Source organism: Spermophilus citellus (genome assembly GCF_964194105.1).
Source record: "Spermophilus citellus genome assembly, contig: SCAFFOLD_223, whole genome shotgun sequence".
In the NCBI taxonomy this organism is placed as follows: Eukaryota; Metazoa; Chordata; class Mammalia; order Rodentia; family Sciuridae; genus Spermophilus; species Spermophilus citellus.
Window position 1 is genome coordinate 271,283 of NW_027672867.1, and position 21,070 is coordinate 292,352.

The following is a 21,070-nucleotide window of genomic DNA, read 5'->3' on the forward strand; positions in this document are numbered from 1 at the left end:
TGTGCAGACATCATAGCATGCGTACAGATGTGAATGGTGGCCTCTTTCACACGCAGACTGTGTGGGATAGTTCAGAATTCTGGGCTACAAACTTGTTGCTTTACCACACTCTGGAAGAACTTCTGCCTTAGGTTTGTTTGCACCACCATTGCTACAGGCACGATGAATCTCTTTCACCACAGACAACCGTTGCAAATGTGGCCCACACTTGATCAAAATGTCCTTGAGCACAACATTGGTATGTGTCTCATGAATGTATATTATGGTAGTGAACCGGCTGCTGTTAAGAAGAGTTTGACAATCATTGGACATTCATCGTTGCTGTGAGACTTAGAAAAGTAGTGCCTGCTGTTTATTAAGAAGATTGTTTTGAGAGTTATAAAACTTTGTAAGGCTGTTGCTTGGACAAGGTGATATTTTTGGGTTTTTTTTTTTAAGAGAGAGAGAAGAGAATTTTTTTTAATATTTATTTTTTAGTATTCGGCAGACACAACATCTTTGTTTGTATGTGGTGCTGAGGATTGAATCCGGGCCGCACGCATGCCAGTCGAGCGTGCTACCGCTTGAGCCACATCTCCAGCCCATGGTGACATTTTTAGGTCATTGAGTTCTTTCTTTCTTTTTTTTTCTCATTTTTTTAATTGGTTGTTCAAAACATTACAAAGCTCTTGATATATCGTATTTTATACATTAGATTCCAGTGGGTTATGAACTCCCATTTTTATCCCAATTATAGATTGCAGAATCACATCGGTTACACATCCACGTTTTTACATGGTGCCATATTAGTGACTGCTGTATTCTGCTACCTTTCCTATCCTCTACTATCCCCCCTCCCATGCCCTCCCGTCTTCTCTCTCTACCCCATCTACTACAATTCATTTCTCTCCTTGTTTTTTTCCCCATTCCCGTCACAACCTTTTTTTAAAATATTTTTTTAAAGAGAGAGAGAGAGAGACAATTTTATTTACTTTTTAGTTTTTTCGGTGGACACAACATCTTTGTTTGTATGTGGTGCTGAGGATCGAACCCGGGCCGCACGCATGCCAGGCGAGCACACTACCACTTGAGCCACATCTCCAGCCCCAACCGTCACAACCTCTTATATATAATTTTGTGTAACAATGATGGTCTCCTTCCATTTCCATGCAATTTCCCTTTTCTCTCCCTTTCCCTCCCATCTCATGTCTCTGATTAATGTTAGTCTTCTCCTCCTGCTCTTCCTCCCTGCTCTGTTCTTAGTTGCTCTCTTTATATCTCTTTATATCAAAGAAGACATTTGGCATTTGTTTTTTAGGGATTGGCTAGCTTCACTTAGCATAATCTGCTCTAATGCCATCCATTTCCCTGCAAATTCCATGCTTTTGTCATTTTTTAGTGCTGCTTAATACTCCATTGTCTATAAATGCCACATTTTTTTAATCCATTCATCTATTGAAGGTCATCTGGGTTGATTCCAAAGTCTAGCTATTGTGAATTGTGCTGCTATGAACATCGATGTGGGAGTATCCCTGTAGTACGCACTTTTAAGGTCTTCAGGGAATAGTCGGAGACGGGCAATATCTGGGTCAATTGGTGGTTCCATTCCCAGCTTACCCAGGAATCTCCATATAGCTTTCCATATTGGCCACACCAATTTGCAGTCCCACCTGCAATGTATAAGAGTAGCCCTTTCCCCACATCTTCGCCAGCACTTGTTGTTGTTTGACTTCCTAATGGCTGCCAATCTTACTGGAGAGATGGTATCTTAGGGCGATTTTGATTTGCATTTCTCTGACTGCTAGAGATGGTGAGCATTTTTTCATGTACTTGTTGATTGATTGTATGTCCTCCTCCGAGAAGTGTCTGTTCAAGTCTTTGGCCCATTTGTTGATTGGGTTATTATTTTTTTTGAGAGAGAGAAAGAGAAGAGTTTTGAGAGAGAGAGAGAGAGAGAGAGAGGAGAAAGAGAGAGAGAGAGAGAGAGAGAGAGAGAGAATGAGAATTTTATTTTAATATTTTACTTTTTTTAGTTTTTGGCGGACACAACATCTTTCTTTGTATGTGGAGCTGAGGATCGAACCCAGACCGCACCCACGCCAAGTGAGCGTGCTACCACTTGAGCCACATCCCCAGCCCTTGTTTGTTTTCTTATTGTTATTTTTTTTGAGTTTCCCAGCACCATTTGTTGAAGATGCTATCCTTCCTCCATTGCATGCTTTTAGCCCCTTTATCAAATATAAGATAGTTGTAATTTTCTGGATTGGTCTCTGTGTTCTCTATTGTGTACCATTCGTCCACTCGCCTGTTTTGGTACCAGTACCATCCTGTTTTTGTTACTATTGCTCTGGAGTATAGTTCGAACTCTGGTATTGCTATACCACGTGACTCACACTGCCTGCTTAGAATTGCTTTTGCTATTCTGGGTCTTTTGTTTTTCCATATGAATTTCATAATTGCTTTATCTATTTCTACAAGAAATGCCCTTGGGATTTTGATTGGCATTGCATTGAACCTATAGAGAAATTTGGGTAATATTTCCATTTTGATGATGTTAGTTCTTCATATCCATGAACGGGGTACATTTTTTCCATCTTCTAAGGTCTTCTTCTACTTCTCTCTTTAGGGTTCTGTAGTTCTCATTGTATAACTCTTTCACCTCTTTTCTTAGGTTGATTCCCAAGTATTTTATTTTTTTTTGAGGATATTGTGAATGGGGTGGTTGTCCTCATTTCCATTTCAGAAGGTTTGGCGCTGATATACAGGAATGGTTGTATTTATGCGTGTTGATTTTATATTTGCTGAATTCATTTATTAACTCTAGTAGTTTCTTTGTAGATCCTTTTGGGTCTGTTAGATATATTATCATATCATCCACAAATAGTGATAATATAAGTTCTTCTTTTCCTATTTTTATGGCTTTAATTTCTTTCGTCTGTCTAATTGCTCTGGCCAGTCTAGGTTATTAATTGTGTTATTGAGTTCTACAGTTTCTTTATTCAGCTGTTGTCTGGTGGATCTGTCCAAAGGAGAGAGCGGTGTGTTGAAGTCACTGATAATTATTGTGTTGTGGTCCATTTGACTCTTGAACTTGAGGAGAGGTTGTTTTATGAACGTTGCAGCACCATTGTTTGGTGCATACTTATTTATAATTGTTATGTCTTGTTGGTGGATGGTTCCTTTTAACAGTATATAGTGGCCTTCTTTATCCCATTTGATTAACTTAGGTTTGAAGTTGATTTTATTTGATATGAGTATGGCCAGTCCTGCTTGCTTCCGAGGACCATGTGAGTGGTATGATTTTTCCCAGCCTTTCACTTTCAACCTGTGTATGTCTTTTCCTATCATATGAGTCTCCTGAAGGCAGCATATTGTTGGATTCGTTTTTTTTAATCCAGGTTACTAGCCTTTGTCTCTTGATTGGTGAATTTAAGCCATTAACGTTTAAGGTTACTATTGATATATTGTTTGTACTTCCAGACATGCTTATTTATGTATTTATTTTAATATGGCTCGTATTTCCTTTTTGGTTATATTTTTTGTACTTCCCTTTACTGGTTTACCTCCCAATGTTAGTTTTGGGTGCTGTTTTTCAATTCCTCTTCTTGTAGTGTTTTGCTCAGAATGACTTGCAGTGCTGGTTTTCTGGCTGCAAATTCTTTTAACTTTTGTTTATTGTGAAATATTTTAATTTCATTGTCAAATCTGAAGCTTAATTTTGCTGGATACAGTATTGTTGGTTGGAATTGATTATTTTTCAGCTTTTGAAATACGTTGTTCCAGGATCTTCTTGCATTCAACGTCTGTGATGAAAAATCAGCCGTTAACCTAATTGGTTTAACCCTGAATGTAATCTGCCTTCTTTCTCTCGTAGCTTTTAATATTCTCTCCTTGTTCTGTATGTTGGATATCTTCATGATTATGTGTCTTGGATTTGTATATACATTTGTGGTATATTTCAGATCTCAGTGACCTTTGAGGATGTGGCTGTGAACTTCACCAAGGAGGAGTGGGCTTTTCTGGATGCCTCTCAGAAGAACCTTTACAGAGATGTGATGTGGGAAGTCCTCAGAAACTTGGCTTCTATAGGTAACAATGATGGTTTTAAAATTAATCAAATCGAGAACTCATGTTTATTTTGGTCATTTATGTAGAAGGTGCAAAGGAAATCAGTTGATGAATTATTGAAGCATAAATGGCACCTAAAATTTGGCAAAGCATTTCTAGCTCCTAAATATTCATCAAGATTGTTATGTTGTCTCATTTTAGGAAACAATTGGGAAGACAAGACCACTGAAGATCAGATTGAAAACTGTGGAAGCAACCTAAGGTAACTCTACTCACAAGAGGAATTCGTGAGGGAATCTGAGAACTGTCATATAATTTTTAAAGCAAACCAACCGAAGAAGTATGCATAATTGGAAATGTATTTATTCTTATAATATTTTTTACCAGAAATACATACTTATCTGTAACAGGTATTCAGTCTTTTCAAAGTATTTGACATGCAAAAAGTAGTTTGAAATTGCATATGTGTATATGACTATGTGAATAATAGCCATAGAGAAGCTGTGTTGCAAAGGATTGTTTCCTTTCAATCTCTTTATTTTCAGGGAACTTTAACAAGTCAGAAAATCTTTACCTGATGTTGGTAGAAATGTAAAGACCTATAAATAAATAGAAAACTGTGAATGAGTTAGGTATCAATTATGTGCTGGTCACTTCTTCAAAGAAGTCCTATGGTAAACTTGAAACTTTGCCCACAGAATAGTGTGGGGAAACCTTCAAATTGATTCCAATTCTTAATCAAACAAAGACAAATTTTAATAGATTAAATCCATGTGACTTCATTATGTGTACAAAAGATTTCATATGCCCTTCATTCCTTCATAGGCACATCACATCTCACTCTGGACACAAATACTATAAGCATGAAGAATGTGAAGAGAAGCCATGTGCATTTAAACAATATAGGAAATCTCTGGTTTCTTTCAAAAGTGTTCACACACAAATGTTGTTACAAACTGGAGATAGACCATGTGAAAGTACAGTATGTGGGAAAGTCATCAGTTGTTCCAATGACATTCAAACACATGAAGAAACTCATACTGGGGGGCAACCCTATGAATGTCAACAATGTGGTGAAGCCTCTTCTTCTCACCCAGGTGTTCAAAGACACATGATAACACACAGTGGAGGTAAACCTTTGCAATGTGAGGTACGAGGGAAAGCCTTTCATTTCTCCTCTTTATTTAGAAGACATGAAAGAACTCATTCTGGAGAGAAACTCTATGAATGTAAACAAGATGGTCAAACCGTTATTTCACACACAAGTCTTCAAAAGCACAGGATCACACACACAGGGAATGCACATTTCAAATGTAAGGTATGTGGGAAAGACTTTGCTTATCCCAGATTACTTAGAATACATCAGAAAACTCACACTGGAGAGAAGCCCTATGAATGTAAGCAGTGTGGCAAAGCCTTTGCTACATCCCATCAGCTTCATAAACATGGAAGAATACATACTGGAGAGAAGCCCTATGAATGCAAACAATGTGGAAAAGCCTTTGCTAGATCCAGTGAACTTCAAATACATGGAAGAGTGCATACTGGAGAGAAGCCCTATGAATGTAAGCAGTGTGGCAAAGCCTTTGCTAGATCTGGTGACCTTCACATACATGAAATAACTCACACTGGAGAGAAGCCCTATGAATGTAAGCAGTGTAGCAAAGCCTTTGCTACATCCCGTCAGCTTCATAAACATGGAAGAATACATACTGGAGAGAAGCCCTATGAATGCAAACAATGTGGAAAAGCCTTTGCTGCATCCTATAAGCTTAAGAGCCATGAAAGAACACACACTGGAGAGAAGCCCTATGAATGTCAACAATGTGGAAAAGCCTTTGCTAGATCTGGTGACCTTCACACACATGGAAGAACTCATACGGGAGAAAAGCCCTATGTATGTAAGCAGTGTGGAAAAGCCTTTCCTACATTCCGTCAGCTTCATGCACATGGAAGGACACATACTGGAGAGAAGCCTTATGAATGCAAACAATGTGGAAAAGCCTTTGTGACATCCTCTCAGCTTCGTGCACATGGAAGAACACATACTGGAGAGAAGCCTTATGAATGCAAACAATGTGGTAAAGCCTTTGCTATGTCCCATCAGCTTAACAGACATGGAAGAACACACACTGGAGAGAAGCCCTATGAATGTAAGTAGTGTGGAAAAGCCTTTGCTAGATCTAGTTACCTTCAGACTCATGGAAGAACACATACTAGAAAGAAACCCTTTGGATGTCAACAATGTGGAAAATCATTTGCTTCATCCCGTCATCTTCACATACATGGAAGAATGCATACCGTAGAAAAGCCCAATGAATGTGAACAATGTGGAAAAGCCTTTACTGCTTCCTCTTACCTTCAGATACGTGAACGAACTCATACTGGAGAGAAGCCCTATGATTGTAAGCAGTGTGGCAAAGCCTTTGCTATATCTAGTAAACTTCAAATACATGGAAGAGTGCATACTGGAGAGAAGCCCTATGAATGTAAGCAGTGTGGCAAAGCCTTTGCTAGATCTGGTGACCTTCACATACATGAAAGAACTCATACTGGAGAGAAGCCCTATGAATGTAAGCGGTGTGGGAAAGCCTTCACTCAGTCCTCTCACCTTCACTCACATGAACAAACTCATACTGGAGAGAAGCCCTATGAATGTAAGCAGTGTGGCAAAGCCTTTGCTAGATCCAGTCAACTTCAAATACATGGAAGAGTGCATACTGGAGAGAAGCCCTATGAATGTAAGCAGTGTGGCAAAGCCTTTGCTAGATCTTGTGACCTTCACATACATGAAATAACTCATAGTGGAGAGAAGCCCTATTTATGTAAGCTGTGTGGCAAAGCTTTTGCTACATCCCGTCAGCTTCATAAACATGGAGGAACACATACTGGAGAGAAGCCTTATGAATGTAAGCAGTGTGCAAAAGCCTTTGCTGCATCCTATAAGCTTAAGAGCCATGAAAGAACACACACTGGAGAGAAGCCCTATGAATGTAAGCAGTGTGGAAAAGCCTTTGCTAGATCTAGTTACCTTCAGATTCATGGAAGAACACACATTGGAGAGAAGCCCTATGAATGTAAGCAGTGTGGAAAAGCCTTTGATAGAACTAGTCACCTTCAGATTCATGGAAGAACACACACTGGAGAGAAGCCCTATGAATGTAAGCAGTGTGGAAAAGCCTTTGCTACATCTAATTGCCTTCAGATTCATGGAAGAACACATACTAGAAAGAAACCCTTTGGATGTCAACAATGGGGAAAAACATTTGCTTCATCCCGTCATCTTCGCATACATGGAAGAATGCATACCGGAGAAAAGCCCTATGAATGTGAACAATGTGGAAAAGCCTTTATTGCTGCCTATAACCTTCAGATACATAAACGAACTCATACTGGAGAGAGGCCCTATGAATGTAAGCAGTGTGGGAAAGCCTTCATTCAGTCCTCTCACCTTCACTCACATGAACAAACTCATACTGGAGAGAATCCCTAAGAATGTAAGCAGTGACATTCACAGACCCGGAAGAATGTATACTGGAGAAAAGCCCAATGAATGTCAACAATGTGGAGAAGCCTTTGCCACATCTTGTGTGCTTCACACATGTGAAAGAACACATACTGCATAGAAATCATAAGCATGAAAACAATTGGTAAACTCTTCTGTTATTACTGTTTCAGTCATATACATGTAGGAAGTTTACTGGAGAAAAATCCTTTGAATGTGAAATATGGTAAATCAATATTTCATGTCATCCTCAAAGACAAGAGAGGCTCACACTGCTGAAAATGTGTGTGTGTGTGTGTGTGTGTGTGTGTGTGTGTGTGTGTGTGTATTTGTGTATGTGTGTGTGAGAGAGAGATCGATCAATCAATCGATCCACTGGGGATTTAGTCTGGTGGTGCTCTACCACTGAGCTACATTCCAGTTCCTTTTTACTTTTTATTTTGAGACAGGGACTTGCTGAGTTTCTTAGGGTCTTCCTAAGGTGCTGAGGCTAGCCTCCAACATTGATTCTTCAGAATCAGCCTCTCGAGTCTCAGGAATTAAAGGCATACACCACCACATCCAGCTGAATAACTCTTTAAATGTGAAAAATATCAAATCATTACATTTTCCCTGTTGCCTTCAAAGCCATTTCACTCATGTTGAAAAACAAAACCTCTGAATTTGGGGGATTTGTTACATTCTGTCAGCTTCGTTTCCTTTCTTATATATAAAAACACGCATGCAGAGAAGCCCTGTGAATTTGAGAAATGTGGGAAATCTTCTAGTTTTCTAATTTTTTTTTCCCTAAGGACTGGGAATATTGTTTTGGAATAAAAAGAATAAATCCTATGCAAGTAAGAAATATAAAGGGTTCAGCTGTTCTAGTTTTGTTCAGTTGTATGAAAGGACTCATACTGTAGAAAATCTGAGGATAAGCCATGTGGGGCAGTACTCAGCTTTCAGAGTTTTCTCCAAAGGCATAAAAGAATTCACATCTGTGAAAATCCTTTTTCTATCTTTAAAAATTGCAGTAACACTTTAAACTTTGCAGGTCCCTTTGAATAGCATTTAAGAAATCACACTGGAGAAGAGCCTTGTATGTAGAAATGTGGTGAGAACTTTGCTTGTTTGAGATCCATTTGAACTTGTTCAGACTTGAGGAAAATTTATTTTATTTCATTTTTATTTATTTTGAGATAACCACTGTAGGTGTGTGAAAATGGTGTGTGCCTTCATTTCTTTTCTTTCTTTTCTTTTTTTTTTTTTATGTATTCAGAGGTAACAAAACTGCACCCTGGGTTGGAGAGGAGCATTGCATCAGCATGAAGATTTGAAAACAACATGTTTTTCTGGGTTAAATTTCTCTTATTGTTAGATTCTATTTTCCTGTATTTTAAGTTTTTGTGTCTAATGTTTCATTACATATTATGTATGTTAGTTTAGGCCTCTCTACTCCAGCCTTTGGTACAGATTGGTGAAATGGCTCTTCTGAATTTTTTCCTTTCTTTCTTTGTTCAGATTTCACCCAGGAGTGCTCTACCACTGAGTTTCTCCACAGTCCTTTTAATTGTTATTTTTTGAGATGGGGTGAGGCTGGCAGCTGGGACCATAGGGATGTGTCTGTGTACCCTGCAGCTGGCCTCTTCCTTTTCCTTGATTGCTTATTGATCTGTTGATGACTCTGGGACCACCACTCTTGTCACTTATGCTTGTTCTAAGGCTCATGTATTGTGCTGTATGTAGGCACATTAAAGAGAATTATAAAATAATGTCATTTGTGTATATTGTTTAGAGAGGCACTTTCTCAAAATATATTTTGCCCTCTACTTGAGTTGGTTTCTCTTTTCTTTTCCCAGTTCTGGGGACCGAATCCTGCCTTGTGCATGCTAGGCAGGCATTCTAGCACTGAACGATCCATAGCTCAGGTGGTGAGTTTGCTGCAGCTGTGAGTGTGGACCCCACTGATAACCACATCAGCAGATGTAGTTCTGCAGGTGTTTCCTCCACAATTGCAGCTGATCTCTTCCTTCTTAAAGGTCTTTTATACCAGTGAATTTTTTAAAAAAAAACTACATCCAACTTAGGTTTTCTCCCCATGAATAATACTTAGTTGGAATATGCCAGAAAACCCAGGCTTGATTTCTCTCTGTGTTTTAGAGTACCTCAGTAGCCCTGGAAAAATTTGTGTGATGGTTTTCTTAATACACACTACATGACCAAAGGCTTTGTAAGGAGTATCCCATTCTGATGTCCTAATATAGTGGCACTCCTTTCTCCACTAAATAATCTTAAATAAGCTTCTCAAGAGATCTTCACTATAATTTTCTTTCAATAGAATGTCAGGAAAAGATTTTGCAAAGATCTCAATGTGGGTTATAACACAGACTTCTGCTTTTGTGGCAAAGCTTGGAAGACCTCTGACCAATATTACAATTGGTACACAAAGCACTTTCTGTGAACTAATCAAAACAACAACAAAAACACCTTTATGTATACCCCTACAAAGAATATAAACCTCCATCTCTGTCCCACTGGATGTAAATAAAGATCAATGAAATTCCAAGCAGTGATCCAAAAAATTTTAAGTGATACCCCTCAGAACCCTGCAGCTAATCAATGTGCTCCTGGAACATTCCTTGGGTGTCTAGCCTCATGTGCCCTACATCAGTAATAAAGCTACAGCCTCCAACCAGATGATATTGTGCAGTACTTGCTGTGGAGAGGGCTGTTTCTGCTCAGGCTGAAGGATTCAGTTACTTGTCCTAAGTATTCAAACCTCCTGAGCAAAACCTCACCCACAAGCTATTCAGGTGTCATGGATCTTGTGTGATCATTGGTAAGAGTTGCTTACATACTTGTGTCCAAATATTGAAGTTTGCCAACATGCCAAAGATGGGTTGATTGTCACTGCTATCTCTGTTCCAGCCTTTTGCTGTGTCTCGGTGTTCATTTGGAGAGCAAGGCCAAAAGAGTGTGCTGTGGCCCTTCTGTTTTTGATAAATACAGCATAAGCCATCCAGTAAAACTTCATCTTTAAAAGATAGTTTTGAACGCTTCCCAGGATTTCCAAAAACTTTCTTTGCAGCCAATGAGTCAGTGTGGCAATTTCCTAGTTTTACATCTTTGATTTAGAAGAAATATTGAATAGAGGTGTGTGTGCACTTGACGCAGTCTGGACTTCTTTGTAAGAAATCCATTTGCCAAAGGCAGTAGTTGCAGGCTTGTTCCTTGGCAGTGTGAGGGACTGGAGTGAATGCAGCTGTCCTGGGGTGTGGGCATTGTTTCTAGGAGTTCAGTCTTGGTGAGTACATCAGTGTAGGAATCAGACTCCTAGGAGGGCTACAGAATCTCCTGACAGCACCTGCCTGTCCCTTTTGGACAGTAGTGTTGTCATGTGAGCTGGCAGGTGGATGGCTACCTTCTGATGTATTTGGGTTTGTAGCCGAGCAAATAGTGAGAACGTACAATGATTAAATGAGAATTAAAATATTCTTTGTCATACCAAAGACATAATTTGGGGGCCAAACATAATAACAAGTAACCTTTTGGACCTTGAACCACATATTTTCCTTTGTGTATGCATTTTCTCACAAACTTTTGTAGTGTGATGCTTACGTGGAACAAACTGAGATAAACATGGAGAGGTTTATTTAATGGTACAGTGTACTAGAAATTTTAAAGGCTTGCAGCAGGCTTAGATTCCACTATTGTTGAAATTCTATGAAAGACTGAAATTCTCAAAATTCTTGAGAATCCCCAGGTGCCCTGGCATACACCTGAAATACCAGTGGGTCAAGATTCTGAGGCAGGAGGATTGTGACTTTTTTTTTCACTTTTTTTAAAGAGAAAGATTTTTTAATATTTATTTTTTAGTTTTCAGTGGACACAACATCTTTATTTTATTTTTTTGTGGTGCTGAGGATTGAACCTAGCACCCCACGCATGCCAGGTGAGCATGCTACCATTCGAGCCACATCCCCAGCCCATCTTTTCATTTTTTTAAAAAAATTATATATATACTAATTTTTTTTGTCCTAAGAATGAAACCCTGTGCCTCCCACATGCTAGGCACATTGTCAACCACTGAGCCACAACCTTAGCTCAAGGGTTGTGATTTGAAAGGTGGCGTCCCTGGATAACAAGGAGTAAAGAACTCAGTGAGACCCTGTCTCTAAGAAGTAACTCAAATAATAAATAAAAAAAGAAGACTGGGAGGTGGCTGATTGGTTGAGTGCCACTGAATTCAATTCCCAGTACCCCAAGAAAAATGCATTAGGAACCAAGTTTTAATAAACCGTATGATGGGTGGATGGGCTTGTCCATTATATTGTTTTCTTCTTTGGCATGGTTTATTAATTCAGGAACTCTGTAAGATTCACCAATTCAATAAAAATCAAGTGTATGATTTTAAAAAGTAATAATATAGCAAGGTCCATGAGGAGCAGCTTCCTGCTCTGGGAACCCTCTGTAATTGGTAGTCATCACAAGTGGCCATAATGTCCTTATCATAAAGAGTTTGTTAAAGCTTTTATTGTGCAGGAGTCTATGAAGGTGCTAAACGTGCCTGTGTTTTCAGAGCCTTTTGTGGAGGAATTCCATATCGAGGTCTCTGATTTATAGATGATGTCATTGGGGAGCTCCAGTGAAACTGATAAGTGAAGAACACATTGCCACATGGTCCAGGGCAGCCTAAAAGGTGTCAGATTTTCTTGTCTTCAAGGAGTGTGTCAAGCAACCTTGGAGGAGGATGTCAGCAATTTACAATGTGCTTCTGCAAAAACCTGATGCTGTGATTCTCTGCTCAGGTCATTTGTGAAAAGCTCATGAGTAGTCTAAAAATTTATTTGGTCCTTTAGTGATAAGAACAATTTGCATTAGAATGCTATTGAAATAAAGAAAACAGAACATATTAGCCAATTCTGAGGCCAAAATATATACCAGTTGTTGATCACATAGGATTAGTAATTTTCAGTGTATTTGGTATTGGGTATGGACACTTACAGACTGGACCAGATCATCAAAGTAGCAGTAATCTACCCAAGGCAAATGCTGAGATAGAGAATATCTGCGTTTCTGTAGTTGGTGTTTTATTTTTTCCTCTGTGTTTATCAGTGACTGTGTTTAAACATTTCAGGATGCCCAGTTAGAACTCTGATTTTTCCATATTTCATGAATTAGAAAATGTTAGACTATTAAATATTCTGAGGAGCACATCAGATTTTATAGGAATTTTTAGTTTCCATATACCTTGTTTTAACATATCAAAAAACATCAAGTGATTTAATTAGAGATTGATGGTGTTTATGTATTTTTGCTACTGGGGATTTCTGTGACAAGTGGCCAAACTAGGAGGTTCTGGCAAGGTTTGATGGGACATTGGAAGAAATATAGAGTCACACATGCAGAAGATAGAACATCTGGGATCGGGTGGAGAACTGCTCTATGATGGAGCAGCAGGTCTAAAGAATTATGCCAGGGGGGCTGGGGATGTGGCTCAAGTGGTAGCCCGCTCACCTCACATTCGTGGGGCCCTAGGTTTGATCCTCAGCACCACATGTAAATAAAATACAAGATGTTGTATCCACCAAAACCTAAAAATATAAATGGACAAATGTTGAAAATTATCTCTCTAAAAGAAAAGAAAAAAAGAATTACCCCAGCAATCTTTATTGTATATCTTTAATTGATCATATTAAAGACTATGCAAGCATTATTCTTTGTATTTATGAAAGTTACACAGTTAGGAACAGTATGCAGCTATTTCCTCCGTTACATTCTATAGTTGGAATGTGCAATGTTATACCACTGTGCAGCTCTCAAGAAAGTCCATCCTTTAAAGTTACTTTAAAGCATCCTTTAAAGCAGCGGAACTGGTGAAACATTGTGGTTGATTTAGCAAGGAACTTTGTGCCTGAGAATGAGGTCAAAGCTGAAAAGTCTCCCACAACAGAGTCTCCCCCATGGAAAGCATTGCCATAGCAACCAGGCATCCTATACTTTTGCATAGAAACTTTTCCAGTCATCCAGCATGTCCCTGCCATGATGTCATTAGAGACCTCCATCTCAGACACTTGTCTCCCAATCACTGTCACTGGTCTCCACAGGGGATTGAACCCAAGGCTGCTTTACCACTGAGCTACACCCTCACCAAGGCCCCCCCTCTTTTTTCTTTCTTGAGACAGTGGTGGACTCTGTTGTTCAGGCTGCTCTTACACTCATCTAAAACTGGAGCAATGTGGTCTCTGAACCATTACCCCAATGGCAGTCCCATTTGCTGGGAACTCAGCTGAAGTGGTTCAATTAAAGTGACAACTTTGGAATTCTATAGGATGTGACTACTGTTTCCAACCCATTCTACCAGGCCTGGTAGAAATTTGCAACACCATTTCTATGTCTCCAGATCATAAGAAAAAATATATTTTTTTCAAATTTTCACAGATGGACCAATACCACACAGACCCTAAGTACTTGGTAATGAGGGTAGGGATTATGGGAAACTTGTTGGAATTGTGTGGATCCATCCTGCCTTCTGATTTGTCTTCCCTATTTTCTCTCTCACTCATTATAGTACAAGGGGTTCTTAACCACTAAGCCACATCCCCAGACCCTCTTTCATCCCCATGACAGTAGAATGCACATATATACACTTTGGTATATCATACTTGGATGGGATATCATTTCTCATTTTTCTGAGTGTCCATGTTGCAGAATCATATTAGTCATGTAGTCAAATATATACATACAGTAATGATGTCTGTTTCAATCTACTACTGTCTTTCCTATTCCCACATCCCTCTCCCCTCCCTCCTGTCACTTCCCTCAAACTCATGTAAAGTAAAGAGATTCTTCCCCAGTGCCCCCTCCCTCCTGAATTTGCATCAGCATAATAGAGAAAACATTTGTCTTTGGTTTTGCGAGACTGGCTTATTTCACTTAGCATGATATTCTCCAACTCCAACCATTTAAAGAAAATGCCATAATTTTAGCCTACTTTCAACCTGTCTAATATTCCATTGATTATATATACCACATTTTCTTTATCCATTCATCTTTCAAGAACCACCTAGGTTGGTCCATAGTCTAGCTATTGCAAATTGAGCTGCTATGAACATTGATGTGGCTGCTGAGGAGGTCATACATGTGAAAATATTTTTTGAAAAAAGCAAGTTGCTGAGCAGGAGAAAATATTTTACATTACATATTTAATTATCTATAGTATTCAGAGTATAAAAGGAACTCTAGTGACTCCATAATAAAATGATCAACAAATTAAAAAATGAATTCCGAATTGTGAACCCCTCATATATTTCTGCTACTCTTTATGGTGTTTTCTGAGAATGATTTTCAAAATGCTAATTGTTACTTTTTGCTCCCAGTCATCTGGAAGTTTCTAGAGAAAGTTTCTAGTCATCTGCACTAGGCCTAAGTTCCAGTAGTTTTGATAACTTCTGTTGCTGGAAGAATTGCTTCTCTCTCAACTCAATTATAGGTACCAAAGGGGAAAATTAAACAAACTACCGATAGACTCAATCATATTTGAGCACTTTCTGAGCCCTGACCTACCCTTGTTCACCCCAGTAATAATTCCAGGCCTTCCAGTTGTTTTCAGAAGTAGTTTCTCTATGTACTGAGCATCTAAAATTAGTGACTTCTGTTCCAGGGAGTATATCCTAAACATCCAATTTCTATAAGCAACAGAGACTGAGCATGTGCAAATATTCATACATTACAAATAGTTGGATTTGCATTGTTTGTAACTACTTCCAAAAACTAAAATGTGCAGCAGTCCTGTTACAAATGTGTTGGAAACCACAGATTCTTGTTTCACCACAGAAAATACAGTACACTCTTCTTCTAGCTACTTGAGAGCCTGGAATATAACACACTTGCCTCAGAAATTTAATGCATCAGTCAAATGAAAACTTTCCTTCACCCTATGCAGTCTTGTCAGAATGCCTATGATAAAAATCTGAAAGATAGAGGCTGGGGTTCTGGCTCAGTTGTAGAGTGCTTCCCTAGCACATGGGAGGCAGTGTGTTCAAGCATCAGAAGCACATAAAAACAAATAAATAAAATAAAAGTTATTTATCTATCTATGACTAGTAAATAAATAAGTAAAATATTTAGAAGTAAAAAATAAAAATCTGAAATATAGTAGGTACTCCAGAGCATATGAGCATGGATATAAAGATTCACCTGTAAAAATGCTGGTCAGAATATAAATTGAATAAAGCTATTTTTGAAAATGGTATTAAGGTTCTTCAATAAGTGAAAATAAAAATGTCATATGATTCAGTAGTAGTAATTCTGGGTATGTATCTAAAAAAATTGGAGTCATTAGATCACAGAAGACTACATTTATATTTTCATTGTAGTAATTTTCACAGAACCTGGTAAAAGAACTGAAGTACTTTTAAGGTAAATGGTAGGTTGGGCATAGTGCCACATACCTGTATTCCCAGCAGCTTCGGAGGGTGAGACAGGAGAATCATGAATTTAGAGGCAATCTCAGCAACATATCAGCCAGGCACTAAGCAAATCAATGAGATCTTGTGTGTAAATAAAATATAAAATAGGAGCTGGTGATGTAGCTCAGTGGTCGACTAGCTCTGATTTCAACACACAGCATAATAAATAAATAAATAGGCTCAACACATTGACCCTATGCTTTATCTTCCAAGAAGCAATTTACTTGCACCCTTTCTGGATTAACTGGACAGGATGTGTTACATTCTTTAACAAACTATCATCTGCATGAGAAATGCAGTTTCAAAATAATGTTTGTAAGAGGAACACAAGTTACACTAAAAGGGGGGGATTTTGTGATCTTGTTAAGGACCAGATTCTGGAACTCAGGGAAATAAAGATAATTCCTACTAACCATAAACTCTGAAAGAGCTTATGAGTAAGAATTCAATTATAAATCATGAACATGAGGCTAATTAACCTCAAGTTTTCATGGCACTGGATACTTGAGAGTTTTATATTATCCTGCTTTCAGTCCAAAGTCAAGAAGTGTACCTGGACAGGATTCCTTAGAATCTCTTTTTAGATCTCTAATAAAATTGGAGAGAAAGAGAGCCATCCTCTTCTCTTTACAGAGAGGACACATTCTCTCTCTTTAAAGTGTCACCTTTTTCTTTCTTCACATCACATCATTGTGTCTGCTTTTTTGTCATGTGAAATGCTCACAAAGAGAAAGCAAAATCTATAAACTGTCATCCAGTTCTGGGAGAAAAAAATTAGAAATACTTCATCTATTAGAAATATAGCATAAAAATAGTTGATAAGGCAAAGAAGGAATGCTGGCATTAAAATTGTGAGCAGAGCTGAGTGCAGTGGTGCACTCCTGTAATCCCAGGGTCCTGGAAGGCTGAAGCAGAAGGATCATGAGTTCCATGCCAGCTTCAGCAAGGGAGAAGTGCTAAGCAAATCAGTGAAACCTCTTTCTTTAAATAAAATACAAAATACTGCTGGGGATTTGGCTCAGGGGTTGAGTGAGCCAATAAGTTCTAGAATGACTTGTTATCCAGTGACAATTAATTGACCCACCATAGGCTGGAACTCAAGATTCAATCACAAGTTCCACAGAAGTCATATGGAAAATATCTGGTGTCTTATAGATAATGTGGTTAAGTTGTTTTTGCACCCTCTGTCTGACAGGGTCACAGCATGGGGGATGCCATGGCAGAGCTACACCATTTCGAAACTGAAACCATGGGGAAGGTTAAATGTATTGTTTATGATACTCATGATATGGATAATAGGGTATACATCAATCAATAATAAAAGTACATGTTGATGGAAATGGCAGGAAAATTCCCAAACTGAGACTGAAGGTACACTTAAGACATGCCTGGAGATGTGTTTTAATATCTGTCAGGACATAAACAGTAGCGTTATTCCTCAAAAATTTATGAAGAAAATATTACAAATCTAAAGATTCTTAAGAAAAACTTAACAATTTGCACTAAGCCCCACATTCTAAATCTACAATCTGTGCAACATACATTTCCCCCCACTAACAGGCCCTCCTTTGTCTTACACAGAAATTCATGATAAAAATGGGAAACACATTGTTAATATTAATGGTAAGTGGGCTGTGTTGAAGAGCCTGCTCTTTTGTTAAAGATTACAAAAAATATAAAAATAGTTGTATTTTGGAAAAGTATCAAAGAAACTCTTAAAGAAAGCAGTTAAATAGGTCATATGAAAAAGAAAATTACCTTTGGAATTAAAAATAGAATAATATAAAATTAATATACATACATTTTAGAAGCACTTCAGAAAAGTGCTTTTAAGTAATAGGCTTTAGCTACTTTAAGTGTTTTATTGGGACTTTACAAGTAAGAAACCTTACCAATAATCATAGGTATGCTTTAAAGTTAAAGGTTAATGATATAATTATACATGTACTTTAAAGTTAAAAGTTAATAATAGGTCAAGATACATGTAGTCGAGTTGTGTAGTCTAGCACTTATTGATTGAGGTGAAAATGTAAAAGCTTAATCGTGATTGCCAATCATGATTGGCAATGCACTCAATATCTTATGTAATTAATATATATCTGAAAATATTGTAACTCTTAAAAATTATGTAAATCAAAGAAATTTTGAGCTTTGAAGCTATCCATGAACTACATGAAAAAACACTTGTAAAAAATGTTTAAAAATAAAGGCCCCTCTAGGGTCAGTGGGTACTTCTGAAGGCTGCTCATAACTTGCAGCTATAATCCTGTCTTCTCTTCTTTCACCTAAGCCACTCATCCTTCAGGATCCCTGGATCTCTGGTACCTAGGGCTTGACATAAACAATGGAGATTTAATTTTTTTTTCTTTTAAATTTAATGTTGAGTTTGTTGATGGGCTGTATTGAAATATATATAAAATCTGTGATTTGTGCTCATATTCTCATAGTACCCCATACCAATGGGGGGGGGGTAGACATCATAATCCTACCACTATGCTCCAGGCAAAATTGCACATAAGTCTGTTTTTAATTGCTTATACTCCAGAGTCTAGAGATCTGACACCCTCCGTCTCTTTTTCATTTTTATCGTTAATACTAGAAACTTTAAATTTTATTTGTACTTTTCAAGTACAGCATAAGGTGTGTAGAAATGGTGGGTATATTTTGGACTGGTCTCCTAAAATTGACAAAAGGCAGTTATGCATGGGTAATGCCCTGAATCCTGGAGGATTTGTTAGTAGCATCCTTACCTTCAGGGAAGGTGGCATTCAGAAAGATGTTTGGTGCTTAATTGCTGCCTCAGAATTCTTACATTTTACTGTCAAAGCTTTACCAGACTTTGTAGGCAAGAACTGTAACAGGAAGGTTCTTGCTACAGCTTATGGGCCTGTGTTCAATCTCCTTATGTTTTAATTACAGGAAATGTAAAAGTTAAAAGGGAAGATGATAGATATCTTGTAACATATGATAAATGTAATTTAACTAATTGTATCACCAGAAATAATAGAGAAAAAGGAACAATGATGCTCCATCAGCCCTATTTTGTCTTATTACCAGGAAATATTTCAGAGCCATGGTAGGCTGATGCTGCTTTTCAAGTCTTACAACAAATACACGTCCAGCTAGCGAGACCTAAGTGTGCTCTTGGACTCATAATAGTGAGAGTTGTTCGATTGGTTTCTTTAATTGCTTCCATGGTGACAGCTTTGGTGGCCATATCTCAAATATTCAACATGCAAATTTTCTTAATTATTTGGCTCAGAATACTTCCAAGGCTCTTCACAATCAAATAAATGTTGATGAAAGGAATGCGACCAAGCTAAATGCGTTAGAGACTGCTGTCATGAATATAAATAATGAACTTTCCACTTTGAAATTCAAGGAAAGTCCTAAATGTCATGCTATAAGTAAGTGTGTGATACTGCTGCCAAATGCAATTCTTCTTAATGGTATTGGAAGAAGCTTCAAAACCATTTGTTGGATATTTGGCAGAACAATGCTTGGATCTTTTGGAGCTGCATCATCAGATTCAAGATACAAAATTTAAGATTCATTTTTCAGATGCTACTTCTTTAGCTGATCAAACACTTAAAGAATTAAACAGCTTTAACCCTGGAAACATTCTTAAACACTCTGCATGGTATATTCTTGTATTGTTCTCATTGCTACTTATTCTCTGTTGTGTTGTAATTGTAGGATGTTGTGCCCCTAGAAGAAGAATTCAGGAACTCAAAATAATGACCCATCACATGCTTTTTCAAAGAAAGAAGGACAGATATGTGGGAAGCCCTTCTGAATGACCCATGCCTTCCAGTCCTGAAGCAGGAGGCTCTGACCAGTCACTACATTTGTGGTGACTTGGGTGTTGTCCCAGCTTAGATAGAGAGATGGGTCTTCAGATGTAGGCATTATTCATGAGGATTGACTTACCCTCATATATCCCTTGTAACTCTGACCCCTCTGGCCTTTTTTAAATAGAACTTTCTAAGAACAAGAGTACCCCCAATAAAAGCTCTCTTCTGAATGTGGTCACTTTCTCACAAGCCTCTCATGATTTTCTCTTGCCCTCCCTTTTGGGGAGCCTGAGGCCAAGAGCAGAGAAGAACTCCTGAAGCTTGTGTAAAGGTAAAGTATGTGTATGTTTTATTTGGTGTCCCTGGAAATTCACAGGAGTGCCCTTAAGTTCAGCTGACTTTGCAGGTCAGGGGCAGCAATTTGTAACTGTGTGGGCAGCAATTTTCCTGACCTGCATGGGCAGAAATTTGTAACTGGTGTTCAGAGCGATTACATACACACACACACACACACACACATACACACACACACACAAACACACACACACATAGTGCTTATATTTTTCAAGAGTGAAAGCTAAAGCAAAAATGCCCCTGAGATGACTAGATATCCACAAGAAGAAAAAATGTATTTGGATATGTACATCACATCATGTACAAAAATAAAATTTAAAAAAGGATCAAAGTCCTTTGTGTAATAGCTAGAAGCATAAAAGTCAAAAAACAGTTGAGGAAATTTTCATTACTTTGGATGTGGTTATGACTATATAATATTTGTATTTATTTTAATCATGCCACTCAGATAGAATAATCCCTGTTTAAAAGTGGTATGATTTCATGTCAAAATAAACCTTAATGTTACGTGTAACTGAAATTCACTAATAAAAAAATAAGATGTAAAAATGAACAAAGGCACTGGAGATGTAGCTCAGTGGTAAAGCACCCCAGAGTTCAATTTTCTGTACCAACAAATAATTATTAAAGGAACAAAGACATTTCTGAATGTAATAGGCTTAATCTTGACTCCGTTGATACTTCTGTGTGTTCGGTGAAAATGAGAACCATTTTCATGATAATTCATAACTTGCTAAAATATGCCCACAAAATTATTATATTTCTCTTTTTTGTGACTCAACAATGCATTCATGACTACATGAAGAAGCGACAAGTATACAGATGTTATTTGGGGTCAGAAGTTAATTAGTTAATATTATTTCTTTTACAGCCCTTCAGCTAATATGATTCCACACAATGCTATGGATCATTTGGCTCCA

At 38.0% G+C, this 21,070-nt stretch overlaps 1 protein-coding gene across 1 annotated transcript in view; it reads left to right on the plus strand.

Moving 5' to 3' along the window:
• The window catches only part of LOC308640507 (uncharacterized protein), a gene marked incomplete at both ends in the record, with an annotated part of 56,117 nt that overhangs the window by 18,176 nt on the left and 16,871 nt on the right, over positions 1-21,070 (plus strand). The window contains 3 exons of the mRNA XM_081312391.1: positions 3,942-4,068; positions 4,249-4,309; positions 4,873-5,120. Coding sequence (XP_081168517.1) covers positions 3,942-4,068; positions 4,249-4,309; positions 4,873-5,120 — 436 coding nt within the window. The remainder of the gene's footprint in view (positions 1-3,941; positions 4,069-4,248; positions 4,310-4,872; positions 5,121-21,070) is intronic.